Source organism: Sesamum indicum, linkage group LG13, assembly GCF_026168435.1.
Source record: "Sesamum indicum cultivar Baizhima isolate 11 linkage group LG13, ASM2616843v1, whole genome shotgun sequence".
Lineage (NCBI taxonomy): Eukaryota > Viridiplantae > Streptophyta > Magnoliopsida > Lamiales > Pedaliaceae > Sesamum > Sesamum indicum.
The window spans coordinates 18620687-18640611 of NC_142669.1; the positions used below are offsets into that span (position 1 = coordinate 18620687).

General features: G+C 32.8%; 2 protein-coding genes across 2 annotated transcripts; one reads left to right on the plus strand and one right to left on the minus strand.

The window, feature by feature from the left end:
- Positions 1–10652: 10652 nt before the first annotated feature.
- On the minus strand, positions 10653–12332 carry LOC110013074 (uncharacterized). The gene is made up of 2 exons (XM_020698689.2): positions 12207–12332; positions 10653–11812 (listed from the first exon to the last, which is right to left on the minus strand). The coding sequence occupies exon 2, from the start codon at positions 11766–11768 to the stop codon at positions 10698–10700; it is 1071 nt and encodes a 356-aa protein (XP_020554348.1). The 5' UTR covers positions 11769–11812; positions 12207–12332; the 3' UTR covers positions 10653–10697.
- Positions 12333–15065: 2733 nt separating this feature from the next.
- ACX2 (acyl-CoA oxidase 2) lies at positions 15066–19291 on the plus strand. The gene is made up of 7 exons (XM_011099292.3): positions 15066–15611; positions 16263–16378; positions 16795–17675; positions 18034–18213; positions 18293–18459; positions 18538–18661; positions 18833–19291. The coding sequence occupies exons 1-7, from the start codon at positions 15151–15153 to the stop codon at positions 18992–18994; spliced, it is 2091 nt and encodes a 696-aa protein (XP_011097594.2). The 5' UTR covers positions 15066–15150; the 3' UTR covers positions 18995–19291.
- The last annotated feature ends 634 nt before the right edge of the window (positions 19292–19925 follow it).

Sequence of the window (19925 nt, forward strand, 5' to 3'; positions counted from 1 at the left end):
GGGGGAGATCTCTGTATATAAAGGCCAAGGGGGCCGTGGCTTTCTCTCTCTTCATTCATTTTCTAATCTGGGTTTTTCCCTCTCTACCCAAATTCTATTCTTTTGCCTCAAAATTCCTCTTTAGGTCATCCTATCTCTCTGCAACCAATGAGGCGGAGACACGTACGGATTTGCCCTTGCGGAACTGGCAGGTGTGAGTTTGTATCGGTACGTGGCGAGTTGGCAATGGGTGGAGATTTGGTTGACTGGTAGTAGGCAGTCACTTTCAGGCTTAAGAAATTAATTACCGCGTTTTTGTCCTGTCTACTGTATTTTATGACACCTCAGTATGATGAAAATAAGAGAGGGTGTGACCTCCTGTTTTGGGGACCATGATTCATTACCTAACGTCGAGCAATCTGGACCATTGAATGTGCATCATCGCATTATCTTCCTCTTGTGGACCCTTTTTTTTCTTTTTTCTTATAAAGAAAAATTCTAATTCCAATCAAATATATATAACTCTTAAAAAATAAATATCCATTCGGGTTTCGACTTACTTTGATTGGTCCTGCACACTTATATTCAAAATTTTGTCCAACCACACAAAAGTCTTACAATTATGTCCGTCCCCAACTCTCATTTGAATGAAAAATACAGTTTGTTGTCACTTTTTCATCTTGACTATAAATCTCTACGTAAAATTTAAATTAATTATATGATAAATAAATTAGATTAAAAAAAATATATATAGTCTAAAAAATATAATTTAAAATATTTTTTCATATTTTTCAAAGTCCAAATAACTTATCAAAACCAATGTAATTTACTCCTTATAAAAAAATAGTAATAAGCAAAAAAGTCCCTTTAGAGGAAAACAAAAAATACGCTAACTTCTTGAAATTTTAGAAAGAAGCTCACTAATTTCCACGCCAGCAGATCATATGGTCGATTTTTTAAGAGTTCATGAGGTCATATTACTATTTAGCATGATTTTTTATTATTATTATGTTATAATTATAAGTATTTTTTATTAAAATTAATAATTATTTAACAAATCCACTATAGTAACAATATTAGTAAGATGGTATTTATTAAATTAACGTTCACTTCAAGAGGATATATTCATAAATTTTTAGATACCGATAGAGCATTCAAATTTTAAATGAATCCTTTATAACTTATCATTCTTTTTTAAAAATAAATATAAATTAATTACAACAATTTCTGTTGAAAATCAATATTTAACAAAAATAATTACAACAATCATACCCTAATCAATAATATTAAATAAATTAAATCTAATCGACACATACTATTAAGTAGACAACACCAATTATACAATAGACACAGCATCCAACGGCTAAGACAAGATTCAAACCCATAATTTCTAAAGTCATAAAACCTCAATTTCACCAATCTCATATGCTATAATTTACGCTTCTTATTGTTAATATTTTAACGAGAGAGTACTTGTCAAATGCGGCTGCAGGGAACTACTCTACTCCGCGTACATAGGATTCCACCTCCCTATTTTTCATTCTTATCCTCACCAACGCCCATCTAATCTTTTTATAATTGCCTTGTCTAATCCGTCATTAACATATTAATAGTACACATTAATTATTATTTAAGATAGATAGATAAATTAACTGTGAGACAAACGAGATGGGCCCCCCACCCCCACACACCATGATGCCAAAAATTAAAATTAATTAATTATTAATAGTTTAAATTTACCTTATACCAAAAAAAAATTAAATAAAAAGGAAGTGACTATTAAATTTACTTGCTCTTATACCTAAAAACTTTGTCCATAAGTGGAAATTTTACACTATTCTTTTGAATATTATTTAAATTTTGGTACCATCTGTTTGATGTGAATATAATTATATCACAACATTAAAACATTTGAACTATATTATATATTGTGATGGCTCTCCACCATTCTTCATAATATTTAAATAAATTGTATTTCACGTCCCGCGATAAATTATATTGTGTTGTCACTATAAATGTATGTATCAAGAAATTATTAATGCCACTTACTTATTGCTCCGTACGATTTACCAATAATTTTATGATAAATAATTAGCATTCTAATATAAATGTAAAGATATACTCTATGAATAATCGCATATTTTAGAACTTTTTAAATTTATTGAGTGACGTTAATTACAGTCACCACCATTGATCCAAACATGCTATTGTGCAGAGATTGCTTAACAAAAGTATTTACAAATCACTCACCAATACATAATATCATGGTATCACGAATCGTTATTTGTAAGTAAAATTAACCAATCTTGTTTACATGGACTGGTTGCCGTGGCATACCTTTGGTATGTATAGATACTAAATAATCTTTTACATTTATAAATATATTATCAATAAACAGCGTGGAGCGCGGGCCGAGTGTGTGTGTATGGGAGGTCTAAAGTCAAATATCGGGCGGAGAAGGGAAGTTAATAGTGGGAAGAAGAAGACAGGGCATCGTCAATTGCGGCGACGCCAGTGAGTTCGAGAGAGTTGTTGGGGTCATTCAATCAACAAGTGTTTCTAGAGATTTGCGAAAGGGCAATTTTGGGTCACTCATTTAAATATTTATTACAGAAATTTCCTACGCCATTAAATATTTTCATCTAATAATAAAAATAAAATGTTATTACAAGTTAAATTTTTTGTCAAAATATGTGGTGAAACTATGCGTACGTCTTATTCTGTATTTATTTTCAAAATAACTAAATTCTTCGTTCGTTCGTTGTACTGTCAAATATTTATTGAGATTAATGTTGTTGCGTACGACTAGATTCAATTTTTCTTCTAGCTAGATGGAAATAAGGTCAATCTATATAAATACACGCAAATTTTCTTGACAGATATGTGAAATAATGTATTTATTTTCTCTTTTTTTAATACTCTGTTTGTTTATGTTTTTATTTTTAGTTTTCAGTTTTTGAAATAATAATTAGAATAAAAATATATTTATTTGTATGTATTTTTATTATAAATATATTAATATATTAAAATAGTTTAATATAATATACAACCACATTAATTAATTTAAATATTTTTTTATTTCACACAGATACGTATACAAATTTCCAATTTGTTGTTAGTTTTCATGAATTGATTGATGATTTGCACATGTGATGATATATTTTATGTTTTCAAAAAAAAAAAAGAAAAGATATAGAAGAAATGCTTTTGAAAAAAAAATCATAAAAAGAATAACTTATTGAATAAATGGAAAAAAAATGATATTATGAAAGCAAGTTTTATTTTTAATAAAAAAAATGCCGGCATCTCTAATAAGGCATTTTCCATAATTAGTTTTAAAGTAAATTACAACGAGCTCTTCTAAAAATTGACATAATTATGAAGACCCCTTATTATTTGAAAAATTATAAATGTATCTATGGTGTTTGATGAAATTAAATAATTTTTAAATTGAGGTATGAAATTATAAATTTTACCATTATTTGTAAAAAAATTAAAAAATTTGTAAATAAATCGGAAGATGTGGATCAAAAAATTTGACCCATAGAAAAATTTCATAATTTTTAAAAATAAGTAAATTATAGTTTATAATTCGTAAGGGGGTAATTGTTACTACAGAAAATGAATAAAAGCCTAATAAAAACTAACTAAATTGGGGCTAATTATTAGACAATAGTTAAAATCAGAAAGGTATTAATAATTTTGTAACAACAAGAGGGTATTTGTAATTATGCCAAATTTCAAAATAAAATTATTATGATTTACTCTATTTTTTAAGAAATGTCAAATACATCATCAATAATTCAAACAATAGTGCAATAATATCAAATTATAGGTAATGATAAATTACGAAAGATTTATATAAATCAAGATAAATATCCATAAAAATAACCATTTTTATATGTAATAATTTATTTATTTTTATGAGTTTATATTGAATAATTCAAGTTGTAGATAATTCCAATTTCTCTATTAATCGAACAAAAAAGTAAATAAAAATAGTGCTCTTTGAAGCAAAAATCACATCGCCTAATACTCATTAATTCGAATTTTTTCACATTTTAGTTTATTTATAAAAATCAAACATATAGAATATATTTTTTTTAAATATGTACGTAAAATATAATAAAAAGATCAAAATTGCTAGTATGAATAATTTGTAGATAATAATATATTTTATTGGGGAGGGAAATATAATTTTGGAAACGTTTGGGGGTCATAATTGAATGTACAAAAAGTTGGAAATAATTGAGGAGCGGCCTATGATTGGAAGCCGAAGGCCAAAAGTCAAAAAATGAGAGGGGGCGCATGCGTTGCCCATAAGTTGCGTGAGAACGAAGCAGGTTGAAAGTGGGCCCCTTTTTTTGACGCGGAGTTCTCTTTGGAGCCACGCATTGTGGGGCCCTCCGCCGCTATTCTATTTGCATGAGCAAGATTTTCTTTTTGTTTTCTTGTGGGATTTTTGATCATCAAATCCTACTTCTTTGTGGTGCCCTCAAACTTGTTGACTAATATTATTTTGAATTATATTATATTTTGTCATTCGAATTATATTTATTATTAATTTTATCAATTAATAATTTTTTTATGTCAATTCGTTGTTTCGATTTTGCGAAATTCACAATTTATCTCGTCTGATTATTTTTTAATTTAATTTTTTTTCGAAAAAATATCATATGCAATGCACAACATCTCATCTAAACATCACATTGTCCTTAAATATCGCATATAAACTGCATGTAGTATTTTTTCGATAGAACATTTGATCGAAAACAGTTATATAGTGACTTGCAAATTTCACAAAATTAATGTAATAAGTTGACATTAAAAATATGTATATTTATATTTAGATGACAAAATATAAAAAATGTGCATAATTTAAGTACTAAAATGTAATATACCTTATTTTTTTTAATAAAAATAATTAATTTTATTATATAATATATTATCAATATATTTAAAATGCTAATGCTAATAATAATAATAATAATAATTACATAACAAATGAAATAAATGAGATAATAAATTACTATATAAATAGACATACACCTATACATATAATAAGACTCAAACCAAGACTTTCTGCTAAGTGAAGAATTTTAAGGTTTCAGACCTGTCGTTGAGGCAACATTAGCTCGATTCTAAGTTGCATCGAAGTTGTAAACATTAAATTTTATTTTAGAATAAATTAGTATCTATTGTACGAAAATAAAATTATAAGTATTGCCCAATATTTTTTTGGACTTTGCTATGTTTTAGAAATATTTTAAAGAAACTAATAAAACTTTCATTCACATTTTACAAGCATTTTTGATCTAATTACTTCTTATGTATGTGATATAAGTTCGAAGTCGATTTGGTCAAATCACTACTTAATGAAATTGTAGATGTAGGGTAATTTTGGCCCAACTTTGGGAAATTTGATTTTCATTTAAATAATTTCTATGATCATTGGTTTTGTAAAATATTATTTAGTAAAAAGTGAATTTGAATCAATTAATTTTATAAATTCATCTTATTGGTTAAAAAATTTTCAAATTTTAACTTGTACAAAACGCAGACTATTGCGTTTGCACAATCCAAAAGTAATTATACCTTGCATTGACAAACGCTTGCAAAATCACAATTGACCACAAGGGATTCTACATATTTGTTTGATCTGATTTGGTTTGAACCTCATGATTTTGTTTTAAAAAGACTTCCTACAATAAAATAAAGACCTTAAAACTTATAAATTACTCGAACCATCTGTTAAATCTATGCTCATCACACGCTATTTTTATAGGGAGCTAATCATGTAGCATGTGTCCGTTATTAGTTGTAAATGAGGAATTTGATTAAGTCAAAAAATCAGATAATACGTCGTATAATAGGACATTGATTGAGACTTATATAAAATCAGAGCGAATAATACCTCATGCTACGAGGTATTCATTAAATCGAAAGCTGCACATAAATAAATTATATATATATATATATTTTGCCGGGGGGGGGGAGGGGGGGTTAAAAAAATAAATGTTCTTGTAGTATTAACTTGTAATTAATAGGAGATAAGTGTACTATGAAATTGATAGTAGTAGAAGGGGCCATGTGAAGATTTTCTTGAAATTGGAGAATTATGATTTATGAATTATTGTCAAACAAGAAAAACAATTGTTTGGTACGCATTGATGCTCTTACCCATGTGAAGTTTGCACGTGACTCACCCTTAATATGCCGCAACGCTGCACGTGCCTTTTGATATTTTTCATGTACAGACACAAATTAAAATTAATTAAATGAATGATTCGAGTTGAATCCAGCGTATCATTGAGCCAAATTTGTTTGTATTATTATTGAATTTTAAAAATTGAGTTTACGTTTAAATTTAATTTAATTATTAATCTAATTAAATTCAAAAACGAGATTTAATTGGATCAAACATTAATCGAACTCGAGTAGTTTGATATTTTTAATTATAATTTTTTTATTTTTGCAGTCTTATCAACTAATTCAAATATATTCTCATTTTTATACAAAATTGAAAAACACACATTTTTCATAAAAGTAGAAGATGAATACAAAACCAAACATGGCATCATAAACTCACCCAACCACCACCTAAGTACCCAATTTTATTGGGTTTGTACCATGTACCAAAATATATTACTTGATAAAAGTGGATACCCGACCCAAAAAAACCCAAAATACCCGACCCACGTCGATCCCTAGGTGTAATTACACGTAAAGTTTGTATAGTTTGAAAAATTACATTTAATACTCCTGCGATTTGCTTTGTCTAACAAATAAATATTCCTACTAATTAAAATTTATCGGATTTGTTGATATTAACAAAAAAAAACTAGATAAAAATCTATATTTACACCGTATTGACTCATTAATAATTTATTACACGTCAAATAAATTTTTTTGATCAAATTATCCTAATACATCTTCACATGTTAATGCATGTGAGGATGTAACTTTTCACCGTTATAAGAGTAGTTTAGTAAAAAAAGAAAAAATATTTAACCTGCAATAAATCAGTTATAAGTCAATCGATGATAAATATAAATTTTCATTCAATTTTTTTTATTAATATGAACAAATTCAATCAATTTTACTTAAAAAAATTATTTTTAGATAGAAGTAAAATATTAAATATAATACTTAAAATCATTAAAAATTTGTAATTATACCAAATTATAAAAATAAAAAAAAAGAGTGTAATGATGGCAAGAATCTGTTGAATTGCACCGCCCGTTTCCACTATTTAGTCGGCGTTGCGGCAACCCATCATGCGTTTTCAAGTGCGCCAATGCAGATCAACTGATCAAACTAGCGACTACCTTTTTTCAAGAATTGGATAATCCACATTCCACTATTACTATTATATATGTTTACAACATAAACCCTTTCTCCAAACCTTTCATTTTTTCTCTTAATCATTCTCCCAATATGCTCCATTCTGTTTGCTATTATATATTTGATGGAGGAAAAAATATCGAAAATACGGATAATATGGAGAGGGTTACGATGAAAGCTGGTATTGAGATATTGTGCAGTGTGCTGAATAGCAATCCACTTAATACAAATTCAGTCGATCTCACTTTTTGACAATATTAGTATGATATGCAAATGTTGACCCTGTTTATCTAATAATATAAAATAAATCATCATATTTTTGCATCAAATAACGTTCAAGAATTTTACGAAAAAATACGTTTTTTTTTTTACTGATGTTATTACTGAATTGTTAAAAAAAAATGTTTTTATACACTTTTGTCTGTTGGGTATTTATTTTTATTTTATTTATGGTTGAAATTGATATTATGAATTTTTAAACATTTTTTTTTTTTTTGCTGTCCATCCTGAAACCCTGATTTTCAAAATGATCACATCCTTTATGTATATATATTTAATGTATATGTTCCATAAAATTAATATATATATAATAAGGCATAACACAAAATTTAAAAATATCACTAATTTCATGAAAACAAGTCAACTAAATTATTAAATATTTCCAATAATAATGGTTTTGTAGTTGAGGACATTAATGAGGATTGAATATAATTAGTTGATCTAACAAAGTACCTAAATTTCATTGCAAAATTAGCGTATAAGACAACTCATCTCAGTTGACTTTGGGAATGTCAACTTCAACATATTTTAAGCCCATGCCATTGCATTTCCACCTACATAACTTTTCCACAAAGTGAGGCAATTCGGTTGCTTTAGGGAGCTGCATCATTCTCCAACCACATTATCTTGTTATTATTTATTTTTAGTGATTGTATCATATCGTTTCTGTATATATATAATAAATAATTTTTAAAATTTTAAAATATATTATAAATAAAAATAAAATATATAAATCAACATATCACATTTCATAATAAATAAATAAATAAAATCAATTTAAGAATATTATCAATATAACAAAAATTTGAAGTCATGATGTTAGATTGACAAATTACATTCACAACAATGATAAAGTTGATTATTTTTTCCATAGAGCTGATCAGTAATGAATTAAATTATTCGATACATGCAAATAGTAAAATTAAGTATATTAATAATTTTCTACGAAAACATACATTTAAGAGATAATAATACAATTGCAAGTGCAATTCGAACCACAATTTCTATTAGAAAAGCAATCTTAAACTCTCAACAGTTTTCTCAGAATCGATTGAACCAACCGATTTGATAAAAAACGGACTGGTTTGATAAAAAACCGACCATGTGACCATGCCAATTCACAACTATACAATTGGTGGCAAATGGATCAATGCGGGCTCGAGGCACTCTATAGCAAATAGATCTTCCGGTGTCACAGATCACCGTTTGCGAGTGAAAAAACTATCTATACTATTTTATTTTAGTATAGATATATAGATGAAAAGAAGAATTTGAGTCGAGGTGGTTGAAATAGACATAAGGAATATTTTTTATAAATTTAAAAAATTGATGTTGCAATATAAGTAATCGTCTTTTATAAGTAAAAATAAAAATTTCATTTTTATATAGTATAGATGTTGGGTTCACCAACACTAGGACTACTAGCCACTCCATCTGTTAATGACCCTAATCAAAGCTATCTATGAACAACAGTATTATAACCAAGAAATAAGGGTATAAGACCAAAACTCCCAAATAATTGAGGAAGATATATAGGGGCAGTTGACTTGAGAAGTTGAGATCATGACAGTTAATACCAGCTTCATCCCTTAAAAGTCAAACAGAAACTGCTTGTACTAATTAGTGGAGGGTCCGTCATGTATTAAAAAGTCAACCTATATGAATCAGAAAACAAAGCTCCACTTCATTTTATTCGTATTTTATGCTGTCATGATCAATTCTGTGTTTTCTGATACAATGTTCCATTCATAAGATAAACTATAATTCTGCTCTTCATCTTCCATGTCAGATTTCATTCTCATCCCTATGTATATAAAATACTCAAGTCACCAGCATAATCCTGAGAATTAAAGTCGAAACGGGATTTTCTTATACGGGTCGAGTGTCAAAATAGTCAGCGGGACGATCACATCATGTCGTGTGAGATGAAGAGAAAGATGAGGATATCCAAACGAGCGAGATGATATGGATCAAATAATAACGGAACGACAAACATTACATCATAGATGTTCTAAACTACCACTTCTAGAGAAATTACGGCTGGAGCACCGACTCAAGTATAGAATCATTGATCTTACAAGAAGTTTGAGAGCCTTCTGAAACTGATCTAGTGCTTTTCAGATGGTGTAGCATTGATCAACTCCAAGTCTGTTTTGCATTTTTCTCTCAAGTCGGTCAGTGGTAGTAGTTTAGCTTCCTGCAAGAGGGATTTTCTCCCGAGTATCGATATGCAATAACTTTGCACGACTGATCATAGAGTGTTGCTTGCTGCATGCATGAACATGGACACACGATGGTATATACTAGATAAGAACTTAATAATATAAAACCAGGATTTAATATATTGAGGAAAAGAAAACTGCTGATAGATTAAAGACTGGATAGTCGAAAAAGAAGTACAACAGGGGATATGAAGATTCACGGCCTTCTGATTGGTTTTTAGATCATTCACTCGATTGACCACCAAGTAAATTTTACATGTGTGGCATAACATCAAGAGTTTCTAACTTGGTTACAGCACAACCAAGTTGCTAATCCAGTTGCAACTATCAGCAACGGCCTGCGTAAAATGAGGCTCTGATCTGGTTTTATCCTACTAATACTCTGTGCACCCCGTCCTACAAATTGTACTTTTGATAATCTGAATATTCATATATAAACCAAATTAATCAAAGTTTTTATGCTATGTTGTTAAGAAAGTGTATTACATTATGTTCTTTCACAACAACGTTCAAGTGTAATATCTAACGTAATAAAGGAATAGGATGAGTTCCAACTGGTTTCAAATCCGCAGAGCTGGCCAATTCCTCTATAAATGAAGAAGCTGAAGGACACACAAGTACATGACTTCGAGAGTAGGAACGGAAAGCTCCTTCACACACTCACCTCAATCAAGGTCCTGTGATTTGAGTTTGTGAAAGAGCCTTTTAATCAAAGCTTATTTTGAATAGGAAATAAGATTGCTAAACAATTTCTCACGACCATATAATGTCATGTTAACATGAGTTAGAGCCGAATCAATGCACCTTATAATGAAAGCAGTGACAACGGAGAGTGAAAAGTTTTATTATTTATCGCATTGAACCTAGGCATCCTCACAGTTTTCCATACTGGTCCAGCCTAAAACTGAAGCAGCAATCAGAAAGCAAATTGAATGCCACAATACCTTTTGTGCAAAAAGAACAAGAGCAAGCTCTCAATGAGCTTGTCCCAACACCCACATAAGCACATTCATTTCCCTTCTTCAGTTCCGTGGATCCTTCTGCTCCAAATATTCTAGACTCCTGAGACTCAGGTAGAACGGTGCAGTCAATAGAACCACACTGACTCAAGACCAAATTATTAGCATTATGATCATTCTGATCATTTTGATACTCATTGATCTCACTTTGAGTGTATTCCAGACTGGGTTTGGATTCATCAGCATCAAAATCCTTACCCTCATGGAGGCAATCACCACCAGTTTCGCTCACTATCCTTGAAGTGTCAGCAGAAAAATTGTCACCCACCTCATCATTAGCTTCAGCGCTAACCAAATTAAGAGCATTCTTCTCCAACGGGTGACAGTTTTTATTAGCGCTCTCCAACGTGTCAGACTTGCTGCAACGACCATCAGCTTCGCTGGCAACAGAATTCACAGCTCTCCCCCTTTCAAGATCCTTCAACTCCGGACCAGTATGATCTCCATTAGCTATTTTATCCATACTTGGGAAAGCATCACTCTCAATACCACCAATCTCACAACTATCTACCAACGCATTATGGAAATCCATTTCATTAATAATCTGGCGACCAGTCCCTCCATCAAGATCCAAAGTCTTGATGTCCTCGTATTCTCCATGAACTTTTGAACCCTTCAGACAGTGACCCTCAGCAGAATCCATTTCAAAACCACTGCTCAAATCTGGCACACTTAGGTCCCTGTTTTCACTGGGTACTCTTGAGATATTCAATACAACATTACCCTTCAAAGAATTAATCTCAGTGCATGAGCGAAGTGAAACTTGGTTTTCACCTAGGACGCGCTTTGGTTCCTCACCTGTTAAATTAAAAACTCCTGATTCCATTTTTTTCTCTCTCAGAGTATCTTCTTGCCCCCAGCTGATTGGTAAGATCACCAAGAACTGACCTGGATTTACTAAGCCCCTCTGCAGCACTTCCTTCATCTGATAGGGTTATGGACCTAGCTCGCCCAAATGTTAAGAAGTTACTGCAAAATTAATAGATTTATGGACTATTATCACTAATGAAAATAAAATAGATAGGACCAAAGTTGTTAGGGCATGCTAGAGAGATGGTGAGACTTGTCCAAAGATCCTTTATTAGATTTTGTATTTATATGTTATGGAGAGTAATGAAAAGACCAGAGAATAAATTCAAGAAAAGTTTCTTCTTCCTCAATTTTTGGAGCCCTTCCTAGCTCGAATAGGAAAATCGATAATTTTAATTTTATACCGTATCATCATCCATTATCAAAATTCACAGCCCACCTCAACTATTTAACACTTATTCCAAGAAACCCGTATCAGAGATTTGGCGAAAGTCAGTTCACCACCAGCATCCTCATCTACAAACATAAATAGATAGACATTCTAAGTTATTACCTGAAAATTTTCTTTCTGGGAGAGGGGAAGCACCTGCAGAATAATGGATGCAATTAGCATTCTTTTTCTTATAACGAACACATTTGCTATTTGAAAAGGGCTACTCGTCATAAGATTCACATTATAATATAGTAGTTAGAAAACCACATACGCCAGTCGCAAGTAAATGTAAAGAACAGTGCGTTTAACTGACCTTATAAATGGTATTTGGAGAATAATACATCTCCCATAGGATCCAAATAAGTCAACTACAAAAAGCAGACAACTATAAAAAAGAAAATTGTAAAAAGGTTGGCTTGTTGTATGTTTTGTTACTTCGTCTGCTACCCTATTAACTTCCCGATAGTCAAAAACCATTTGAACATTTTGAAAGCTATCCCGTAGAACCTTGCAATCCTGGAATAGTGGAAGCAGATGCTTGGGGTCTTCGCATTCTTGCAAAACAGATGAATATGTGTTTTAGAATCAGTTTGTATAATTAAGTTTTCAAAACCTTTATCTTGTGCAATTAATAGCCTGTGTTGTAGAGCCCAAGCCCAAATTTCAGAAGCCTGAGTTTGTATTAATCCCTTTTGAAATGAAAAAGCTGTAATAAAACTTTCATTTTGATCTTTGAAAATTCCACCTGATTCTGAGTATCCAGGATTTTGCAATGCGCAGCCATCAATGTTTAATTTGATCCAAGATGGAGGGATTGGAATCCATTTAACAATTATTAAGGTTTTATGTTTTTAATACGTTACATGTTTTGAGTATGATGGTAGATTGAATATGTCTCCATATTTCATAAGTATTAATGGTTTTATTTTCATGCGGGGAAAGTATTATTTTAGTCCGTTAAGTATGCCTAATTCTAATTTTAATCCGATAACTATGTTCATTTTTGTTTAGGTTCAGTAACTTACGAAATTGCTTACTTTCAATCATCTGACAGATTGACTACTCTATTGCTCTACAACAACTCAAATAGCAGTTGGCATTTTTTAACTACACAAAGTTATATATTCAGATAAAATGCAATAAAGCTTACATTAGATAAAGACGAATGTTTTCTTGGATTTGAGGCGTAAATAATGCTCGGACCATAACATATGACGTTCTACTAGTATACTGTGCCCTAGGTAGTTTTAAGTAATTTCTGCCCTCCCTGAACCAAGATTTCTTGGGGACTGGATGTTCACTCGTGAAGATAACTAAAATTTTAGGGAAAATAATATTTTTTGTTCAATTGGGCCCATTTTATTTTTGGTCGTATTCATTACGGAATTAGTACTTAGTCTCGTAACTTATAAAAATTAGCATTTTTTATCCTCATCTACAATTTAACAGTGTAGTGCACGTGCTTAACATGTGATCATTAAGTATTTTTTTTGTCTACAATTTAACAGTGTAGTGCACGTGCTTAACATATGATCATTAAGTATTTTTGGTTGGAGAAAAAATTAGAGTGTCTTCCAGCTTTTGACCATTTCTATGGAAAATATAGCTACTTTGAGGGGAAAAAAATAAATTTTGAAGGATATTAGGGCAAAAAACATAGTCATTTCTCCCTCTTCTCACAAAAATTGAATCATATCATTCTCATATTTCTATAAGTTGAAGTCAAGTAAAACCAATACAAAAAATCATGTCTTTCACAGGTGAATCAAGTAGGCCAAATGAAACACTCATATGCTACTGTTGAAAAAATGGTTAATTTTTCCTTCAATAAAAAATACTTAACGGCAACGTGTTCGGCACGTGACCTATATCGTTAAATTGTAGATGGAAAAGTGCATGAGGACCAAAAGTACTAATCTTTATAAGTTACGAGATTAAAAATATTAATTCTTTAATGAATGGAACCAGAAGTGATTGGATCTAACTTAGGGGATTAAAAATACTATTTTAGTGCAGATTTCATATTCATATGTGATTATCATCTAATAATGATGTGTATATATATATATACACACTAAGTTGTAGGGACAAAAGGATGATCTGATAATGATGATTTAACTACCTAAGACTTATCTTAAAGTTTAGTACAAAACATTCGAGTCTTCAGTCTTGTTTAATATTCTATTTCTCGACCACATTTCGCATTTGATTATATCTTTATTCACATTTTCAGACGCATGCATCTTTGGTCACTATCACCATATTTTCGCATTTTTTACTTGTTATATAGAATACAATGAATAAGTCCCAAAGATTACATTTATCTTAAAAGAAGTAAGAAAAAGCCCAAAAGTTTCATGGGTCTACGTCTTTCCAAGCAATCTGACGTAATGTCCGATTTATTAATCATATAATTCATTCAATTACAATTTAAACGATAAGTTGTTCATACGAATTTTGGTACATAAGTATTTATAAATATAAGTTAAATTATTTCATAAAGTGCGCCTTTTATTACTATCAAATCACACTCCACGGCCATATAACCTCAATTTCAATACTAATTAAAGTATTATAAAATTTTAGATAAGAACATTCCAATAAACTTAATGTTTTGTAAATATGACATTCTCGTTCATCTAAATTGTGATAATTATTAAAATGGTCTGATCATTATAAGATTAACATCAGGTCATGGTCAGATCATGGATGGCCTCAACCCATATCACTATTAAAAAATACCAAAATCTCATCTACTCTTTTTTCCAAATAACAAATAACTATGTCCATAAAAGGTGAAAAAACGCAAGTATGGGAACAGTCAAACAGCCCCTTCTCTATCCCATCCAAATATCTCCCATGCTTATCGAAAGGCGCGCCAAAAACAATTAACTGCCCACTTAATAATCCAATCAACACTCACCACGTGGGGGTCCAACAACCCCGCACGTCATCCTACCTTCCGTATAAGCCTTCCAGAATTCTCGTCAAATGCATCTATCTACCTTAGCCTACGTCGATCAGCTCAACTACACGCGTTTCTTTTCATAGTTGGATCAAGAAAATGGAGTCCCACGAACCGAAAACCTCCAATTCGACGGCGGAAGAAGATGGGTGTTCGAACTGGGATCGTGCTGTTGTCGCCCGGCGCGTGGAGCGGCTCTTCTTGCACCTTAACCCACCGCCGGAGTTTTCCGACGGGGTGGAGCTGGCACGGTGCGCGGGGCGAGCGAAGAGTGATGTGAACACGGAGCAATTGTCCAAGTACATGAGGGGGAAGTACAGGGACGTGCAGCAGAAGGTGTATGATTACTTCAATTCGAGGCCGGAGCTTCAGACGCCGCTGGAGATATCCAAGGACGAGCATCGGGAGCTTTGTATGAGGCAGCTGATGGGGCTGGTCAGAGAGGCTGGGATTAGGCCGTTTAGGTATGTTGTGGAGGAGCCGGCCAAGTATTTCGCGATTCTTGAGGCGGTGGGTAGTGTTGATATGTCGTTGGGGATCAAGATGGGGGTTCAATACAGGTAATGATTCGCTCCCTTTTCGGATTGTATGCTGAATTTATGTGAAAATGATTGTGAGAGTGCTTATGTGCCTTATAGTTGTCTTATTACTAGATTGAATTATGTGGTATGGTTTTCTTGTACTAGTTGAAATGTACTTCAGAAGTCCATAATAAGGCTTGTAAGAAAAGTTTGTTTAGTTTATGACTGGAGTTGGGGGGATAGTGAAATTTGTTTAAAAGTACATTCACGGTCTAAAGTTGTTGGTGAATTAGAAAATGATGTTCATTTTTTATGTAGTCTGCATGTGGGAACATCATAGTCACGTGATTGTATGTGCTGTTTAAACTGCGTTGGGGACTTGGAACTTTTGTCTGTTTAAAGCGCAGATAAATTCTGAATATCTTTTGTTAAACGAAGTCATGAAGATGCACTTGCAACAGTATTTCGTTTTATTAAGAGGAAACTGTTCTTGTTACAGGGCTTCATTATTGGTAAATAATTAGTGTTCTAAGCTCTATTGGAAAACGATGTGTTATGGTTAATGCAGTATCCTGCAGGATACTATGTTTAACAATCTTGAATCTTCACCTAGATGGTTCTTGACGACACCTTGAATGTGTGTGCCTTCGTTGCTTATGTTCGTCCCATTTCAATGTTACATTTTTGTAGCCTTTGGGGAGGCTCTGTGCTCAACCTGGGAACCAAAAAGCATAGAGACAAGTACTTTGAAGGTATAGATAACGTGGAGTATCCAGGGTGCTTTGCAATGACGGAACTTCATCATGGTAACACTACCTAAATTCTTATGTACCTAGTTTCTTTTCAGTCCTTGGTATTTTCTGATTGTCTTCTTGCAACCTGATTATTGAAGTAGACAATATTTATATGATGCTAGGATGCATGTTCATCTTTCACCAGATAAGTTGTGGCTATCAGCATGTAATATCTGTCTCATGCTATGAATATTGATAGGAGAGAATCAAGAACATGGCATAACGACCTGGGCGTACTTTCTGTAGTTCATTTTATACCTTAGTTTTATGGTTTGCTTTTTTTGTATAACAAACAAGGAAAAAGTTGATGGTTTTACAAGCATCTTCATCCAAAATTTTCATGCTTCCGGCCTCCATTTCTGGAATTTCACTAATATTCTGACATACGCCTGTTTTACTTATCTATTTATGTTGAATGCTCCTGAAAGGTTCCAATGTTCAAGGCCTCCAGACAGTTGCAACTTTTGATCCAATTAAGGATGAATTCATCATTGACACACCAAATGATGGGGCCATTAAATGGTGGATTGGTAATGCTGCTGTTCATGGAAAATTTGCAACAGTTTTTGCAAAGCTGATGTTGCCTACTCATGATACCAAAGGCGTTGCTGATATGGGTGTTCATGCATTCATTGTCCCAATTCGGGATATGAAGACCCACAAACCACTGCCTGGAGTTGAAATACATGATTGTGGCCATAAAGTTGGTCTAAATGGAGTGGATAATGGAGCATTGAGATTCCGGTCAGTAAGAATTCCTCGAGATGATCTTCTTAATAGATTCGGAGATGTCTCGCGAGACGGGAAGTACACAAGCAGCTTGCCTTCTATCAACAAAAGGTTTGCTGCCACACTAGGTGAACTTGTAGGAGGAAGAGTGGGTCTTGCTTATTCTTCCGTTGGTGTCCTGAAGATTGCAGTCATAATAGCTGTCAGATATTCTCTGCTGCGGCAGCAATTTGGTCCTCCGAAGGCACCTGAAATAAGTATACTTGATTACCAATCTCAGCAACATAAGCTCATGCCAATGTTGGCTTCAACTTATGCTTTCCATTTTGCCACGCTGGATTTGATTGATAAATACTCTGAGATGAAGAAGACACATGATGAGCAGTTGGTGGGCGATGTCCACGCACTTTCAGCAGGACTCAAGTCCTATGTTACTTCTTATACAGCAAAGTCACTGAGCATCTGCAGAGAAGCTTGTGGAGGTCATGGATATGCTGCCGTCAACAGATTTGGCAGCTTGAGGAATGACCATGACATCTTCCAGACATTTGAAGGGGACAATACTGTCCTCCTGCAGCAGGTTTTTCTTTTCATCTAATCTTTTATGCTAATTAAATTCTTCTTCCTTTGGTAGTTGATCAACTAGATATTGATTTTCTTAGACCAAGACATCAATTTTCTGAGACCACCATCCTTATTCAATAAATGGGAAGAAAAGAGACAACAATATCACCAATTTAGACAATAACTTCTGATATTGAGTGATTTGGATGTAGTATGATTTTACGTAGGTTCTTGTGAAGCTGGTTTGTCCCTGATATCAACAGTCAATATCAAAATCAATTTATTTGGGAACTGTATTTTTTTATTTAACTGTTTTTGTGCATCTACCTATTTTTTGGGGGGACAACTTTATAGGATATTATGTTGTGATTCAGGTAGCAGGTTACCTCTTGAAGCAGTACAAAGAGAAGTTTCAAGGTGGGACGCTCACCGTCACATGGAACTATCTGAGAGAATCCATGAACTCCTACCTATCGCAGCCTAACCCAGTGACAGCTAGATGGGAAGGTGAAGACCATCTACGAGATCCCAAGTTTCAGTTGGACGCCTTCAGGGTTGGTATTGGTTATTACTTTTTTATCCAAGAGGGCAATAAAAAACTTCATCTCTTCCTTATAATCTTTTCTCTTGCAGTACCGTACTTCTCGACTGCTTCAAAGTGTGGCTGTTCGACTCCGGAAGCATTCAAAAACTCTGGGGAGCTTTGGTGCTTGGAATAGATGTTTAAATCACCTTCTGACACTTGCAGAATCTCACATAGAATCCGTCATCCTTGCAAAATTCATTGATGCTGTGCGAAGGTAATTCTTCTCTTGCACTTGTCTTCTCTTTCCTCTCTGGGATTATTAGCTCAAACTGTCAACTACCTTTTGCCTCAGTTGCCCTGATCCTAGCTCTCGTGCTGCCCTGAAACTTCTGTGCGATTTATATGCCTTGGATCGGATTTGGAACGATATTGGAACTTACCGCAATGTGGACTATGTCGCTCCTAACAAAGCTAAGGTAGATCCCTGGTCCCTTGCAAATCCTAGTATTCACTTAAGATCAGAATTTCAGATGGCTGCTTTTGGGTCGTTGGAACGAACGAATACCTCTTATTGTGTCCCGATTAGCTTACGAGATAAAAATCAGACATATCTTATAAATCTTAGTAATGGTTTTCTGAATCTGCAGGCGATACATAAGTTGACTGAATACTTGTGTTTCCAAGTGAAGAATATCTCACGGGAACTCGTAGATGCATTTGATCTTCCAGATTATGTCACACGGGCTCCGATAGGGATGCAGGCTGCAGAAGAAGCTTATGCACAATACACTCAGTTCGCTGGCTTCTGAAAACCGTGTAGATGCATTGATTCCTGATAAGAGAGCTTAGACTCCAATTAAAGAATGCAGGTTGCAGAAGCAGCTTATTGATAGCACACTTAGATCAAGTATACGACGTTCCCTCGTTGCATATGGTTCTCATTTATCGTGTATGGTGAACGTTGTAAAGCATGATGATTCATACTTTCCATCCTCCTAATTGAAGGGGGTTTGTTCTTGTCTACTGAAAGCTGTTTTGTTGTTACTGTCAATACAATTTATTGAATTCTATATAAGCGGATATTAGGTCCGCCTATGTACTTATAATCCTCTGCCAAAATCAAAATCCAGTGACTGTCTCACGTTCACTTAAAATTACTTCCAGAACAGGGCTGCAAGCTTCCACGGGTGGATTTGGGACCAAATCTACCTTATCATACGGTTCTTTTTCTATTTATTAGTCCGCGTTACAGTACAGGGACCGTACGGCCTGGATGTAATGCATGTAATACTGTTTGTCCGAAATTCGGCAAAAACATAGGAGGGTGACTTACAATCCAAGGAGGTGATGGTTCCAGGTCTACAGTAAAACTTCTATAAATTAATAAATTCTTTGAAATAATAAAATTTTTCGGTCCTGGGCCTTTATAAAGAAATTATCAAATTGATAAGATAATAAGATAATAATTTTTTGAAAAATTCCTTTATAAATATTAGGTCCCATTAAAACTCTAAGTTAATAATTCATAAATATTACAATTATAAATATTAAATATGAAGTCTGTAATGCTTTATGCATTTGATCATTCGTGGATGATTTTGTCATGTCTTTTAGATGAGAAGATTTCCATATTGAGATTTATATAGTATATGTTTAATTCATATGCATGGATATATTTAATTGGTTATAATAGTTATTCAAGTGCAATGAAAAATGTAAACATGTATATTTTAAGCAATT

Bases quoted from the DNA above. Each gene is read 5' to 3' on its own strand.
- ACX2 (XM_011099292.3), top strand. From the start codon at position 15,151: ATGGAGTCCCACGAACCGAAAACCTCCAATTCGACGGCGGAAGAAGAT. The intron at 18,214-18,292 runs GTTGGTATTGGT...TTTCTCTTGCAG, and splicing joins TTCAGTTGGACGCCTTCAGG to TACCGTACTTCTCGACTGCT. The intron at 18,460-18,537 runs GTAATTCTTCTC...CTTTTGCCTCAG, and splicing joins TTCATTGATGCTGTGCGAAG to TTGCCCTGATCCTAGCTCTC.
- LOC110013074 (XM_020698689.2), bottom strand. From the start codon at position 11,768: ATGAAGGAAGTGCTGCAGAGGGGCTTAGTAAATCCAGGTCAGTTCTTG.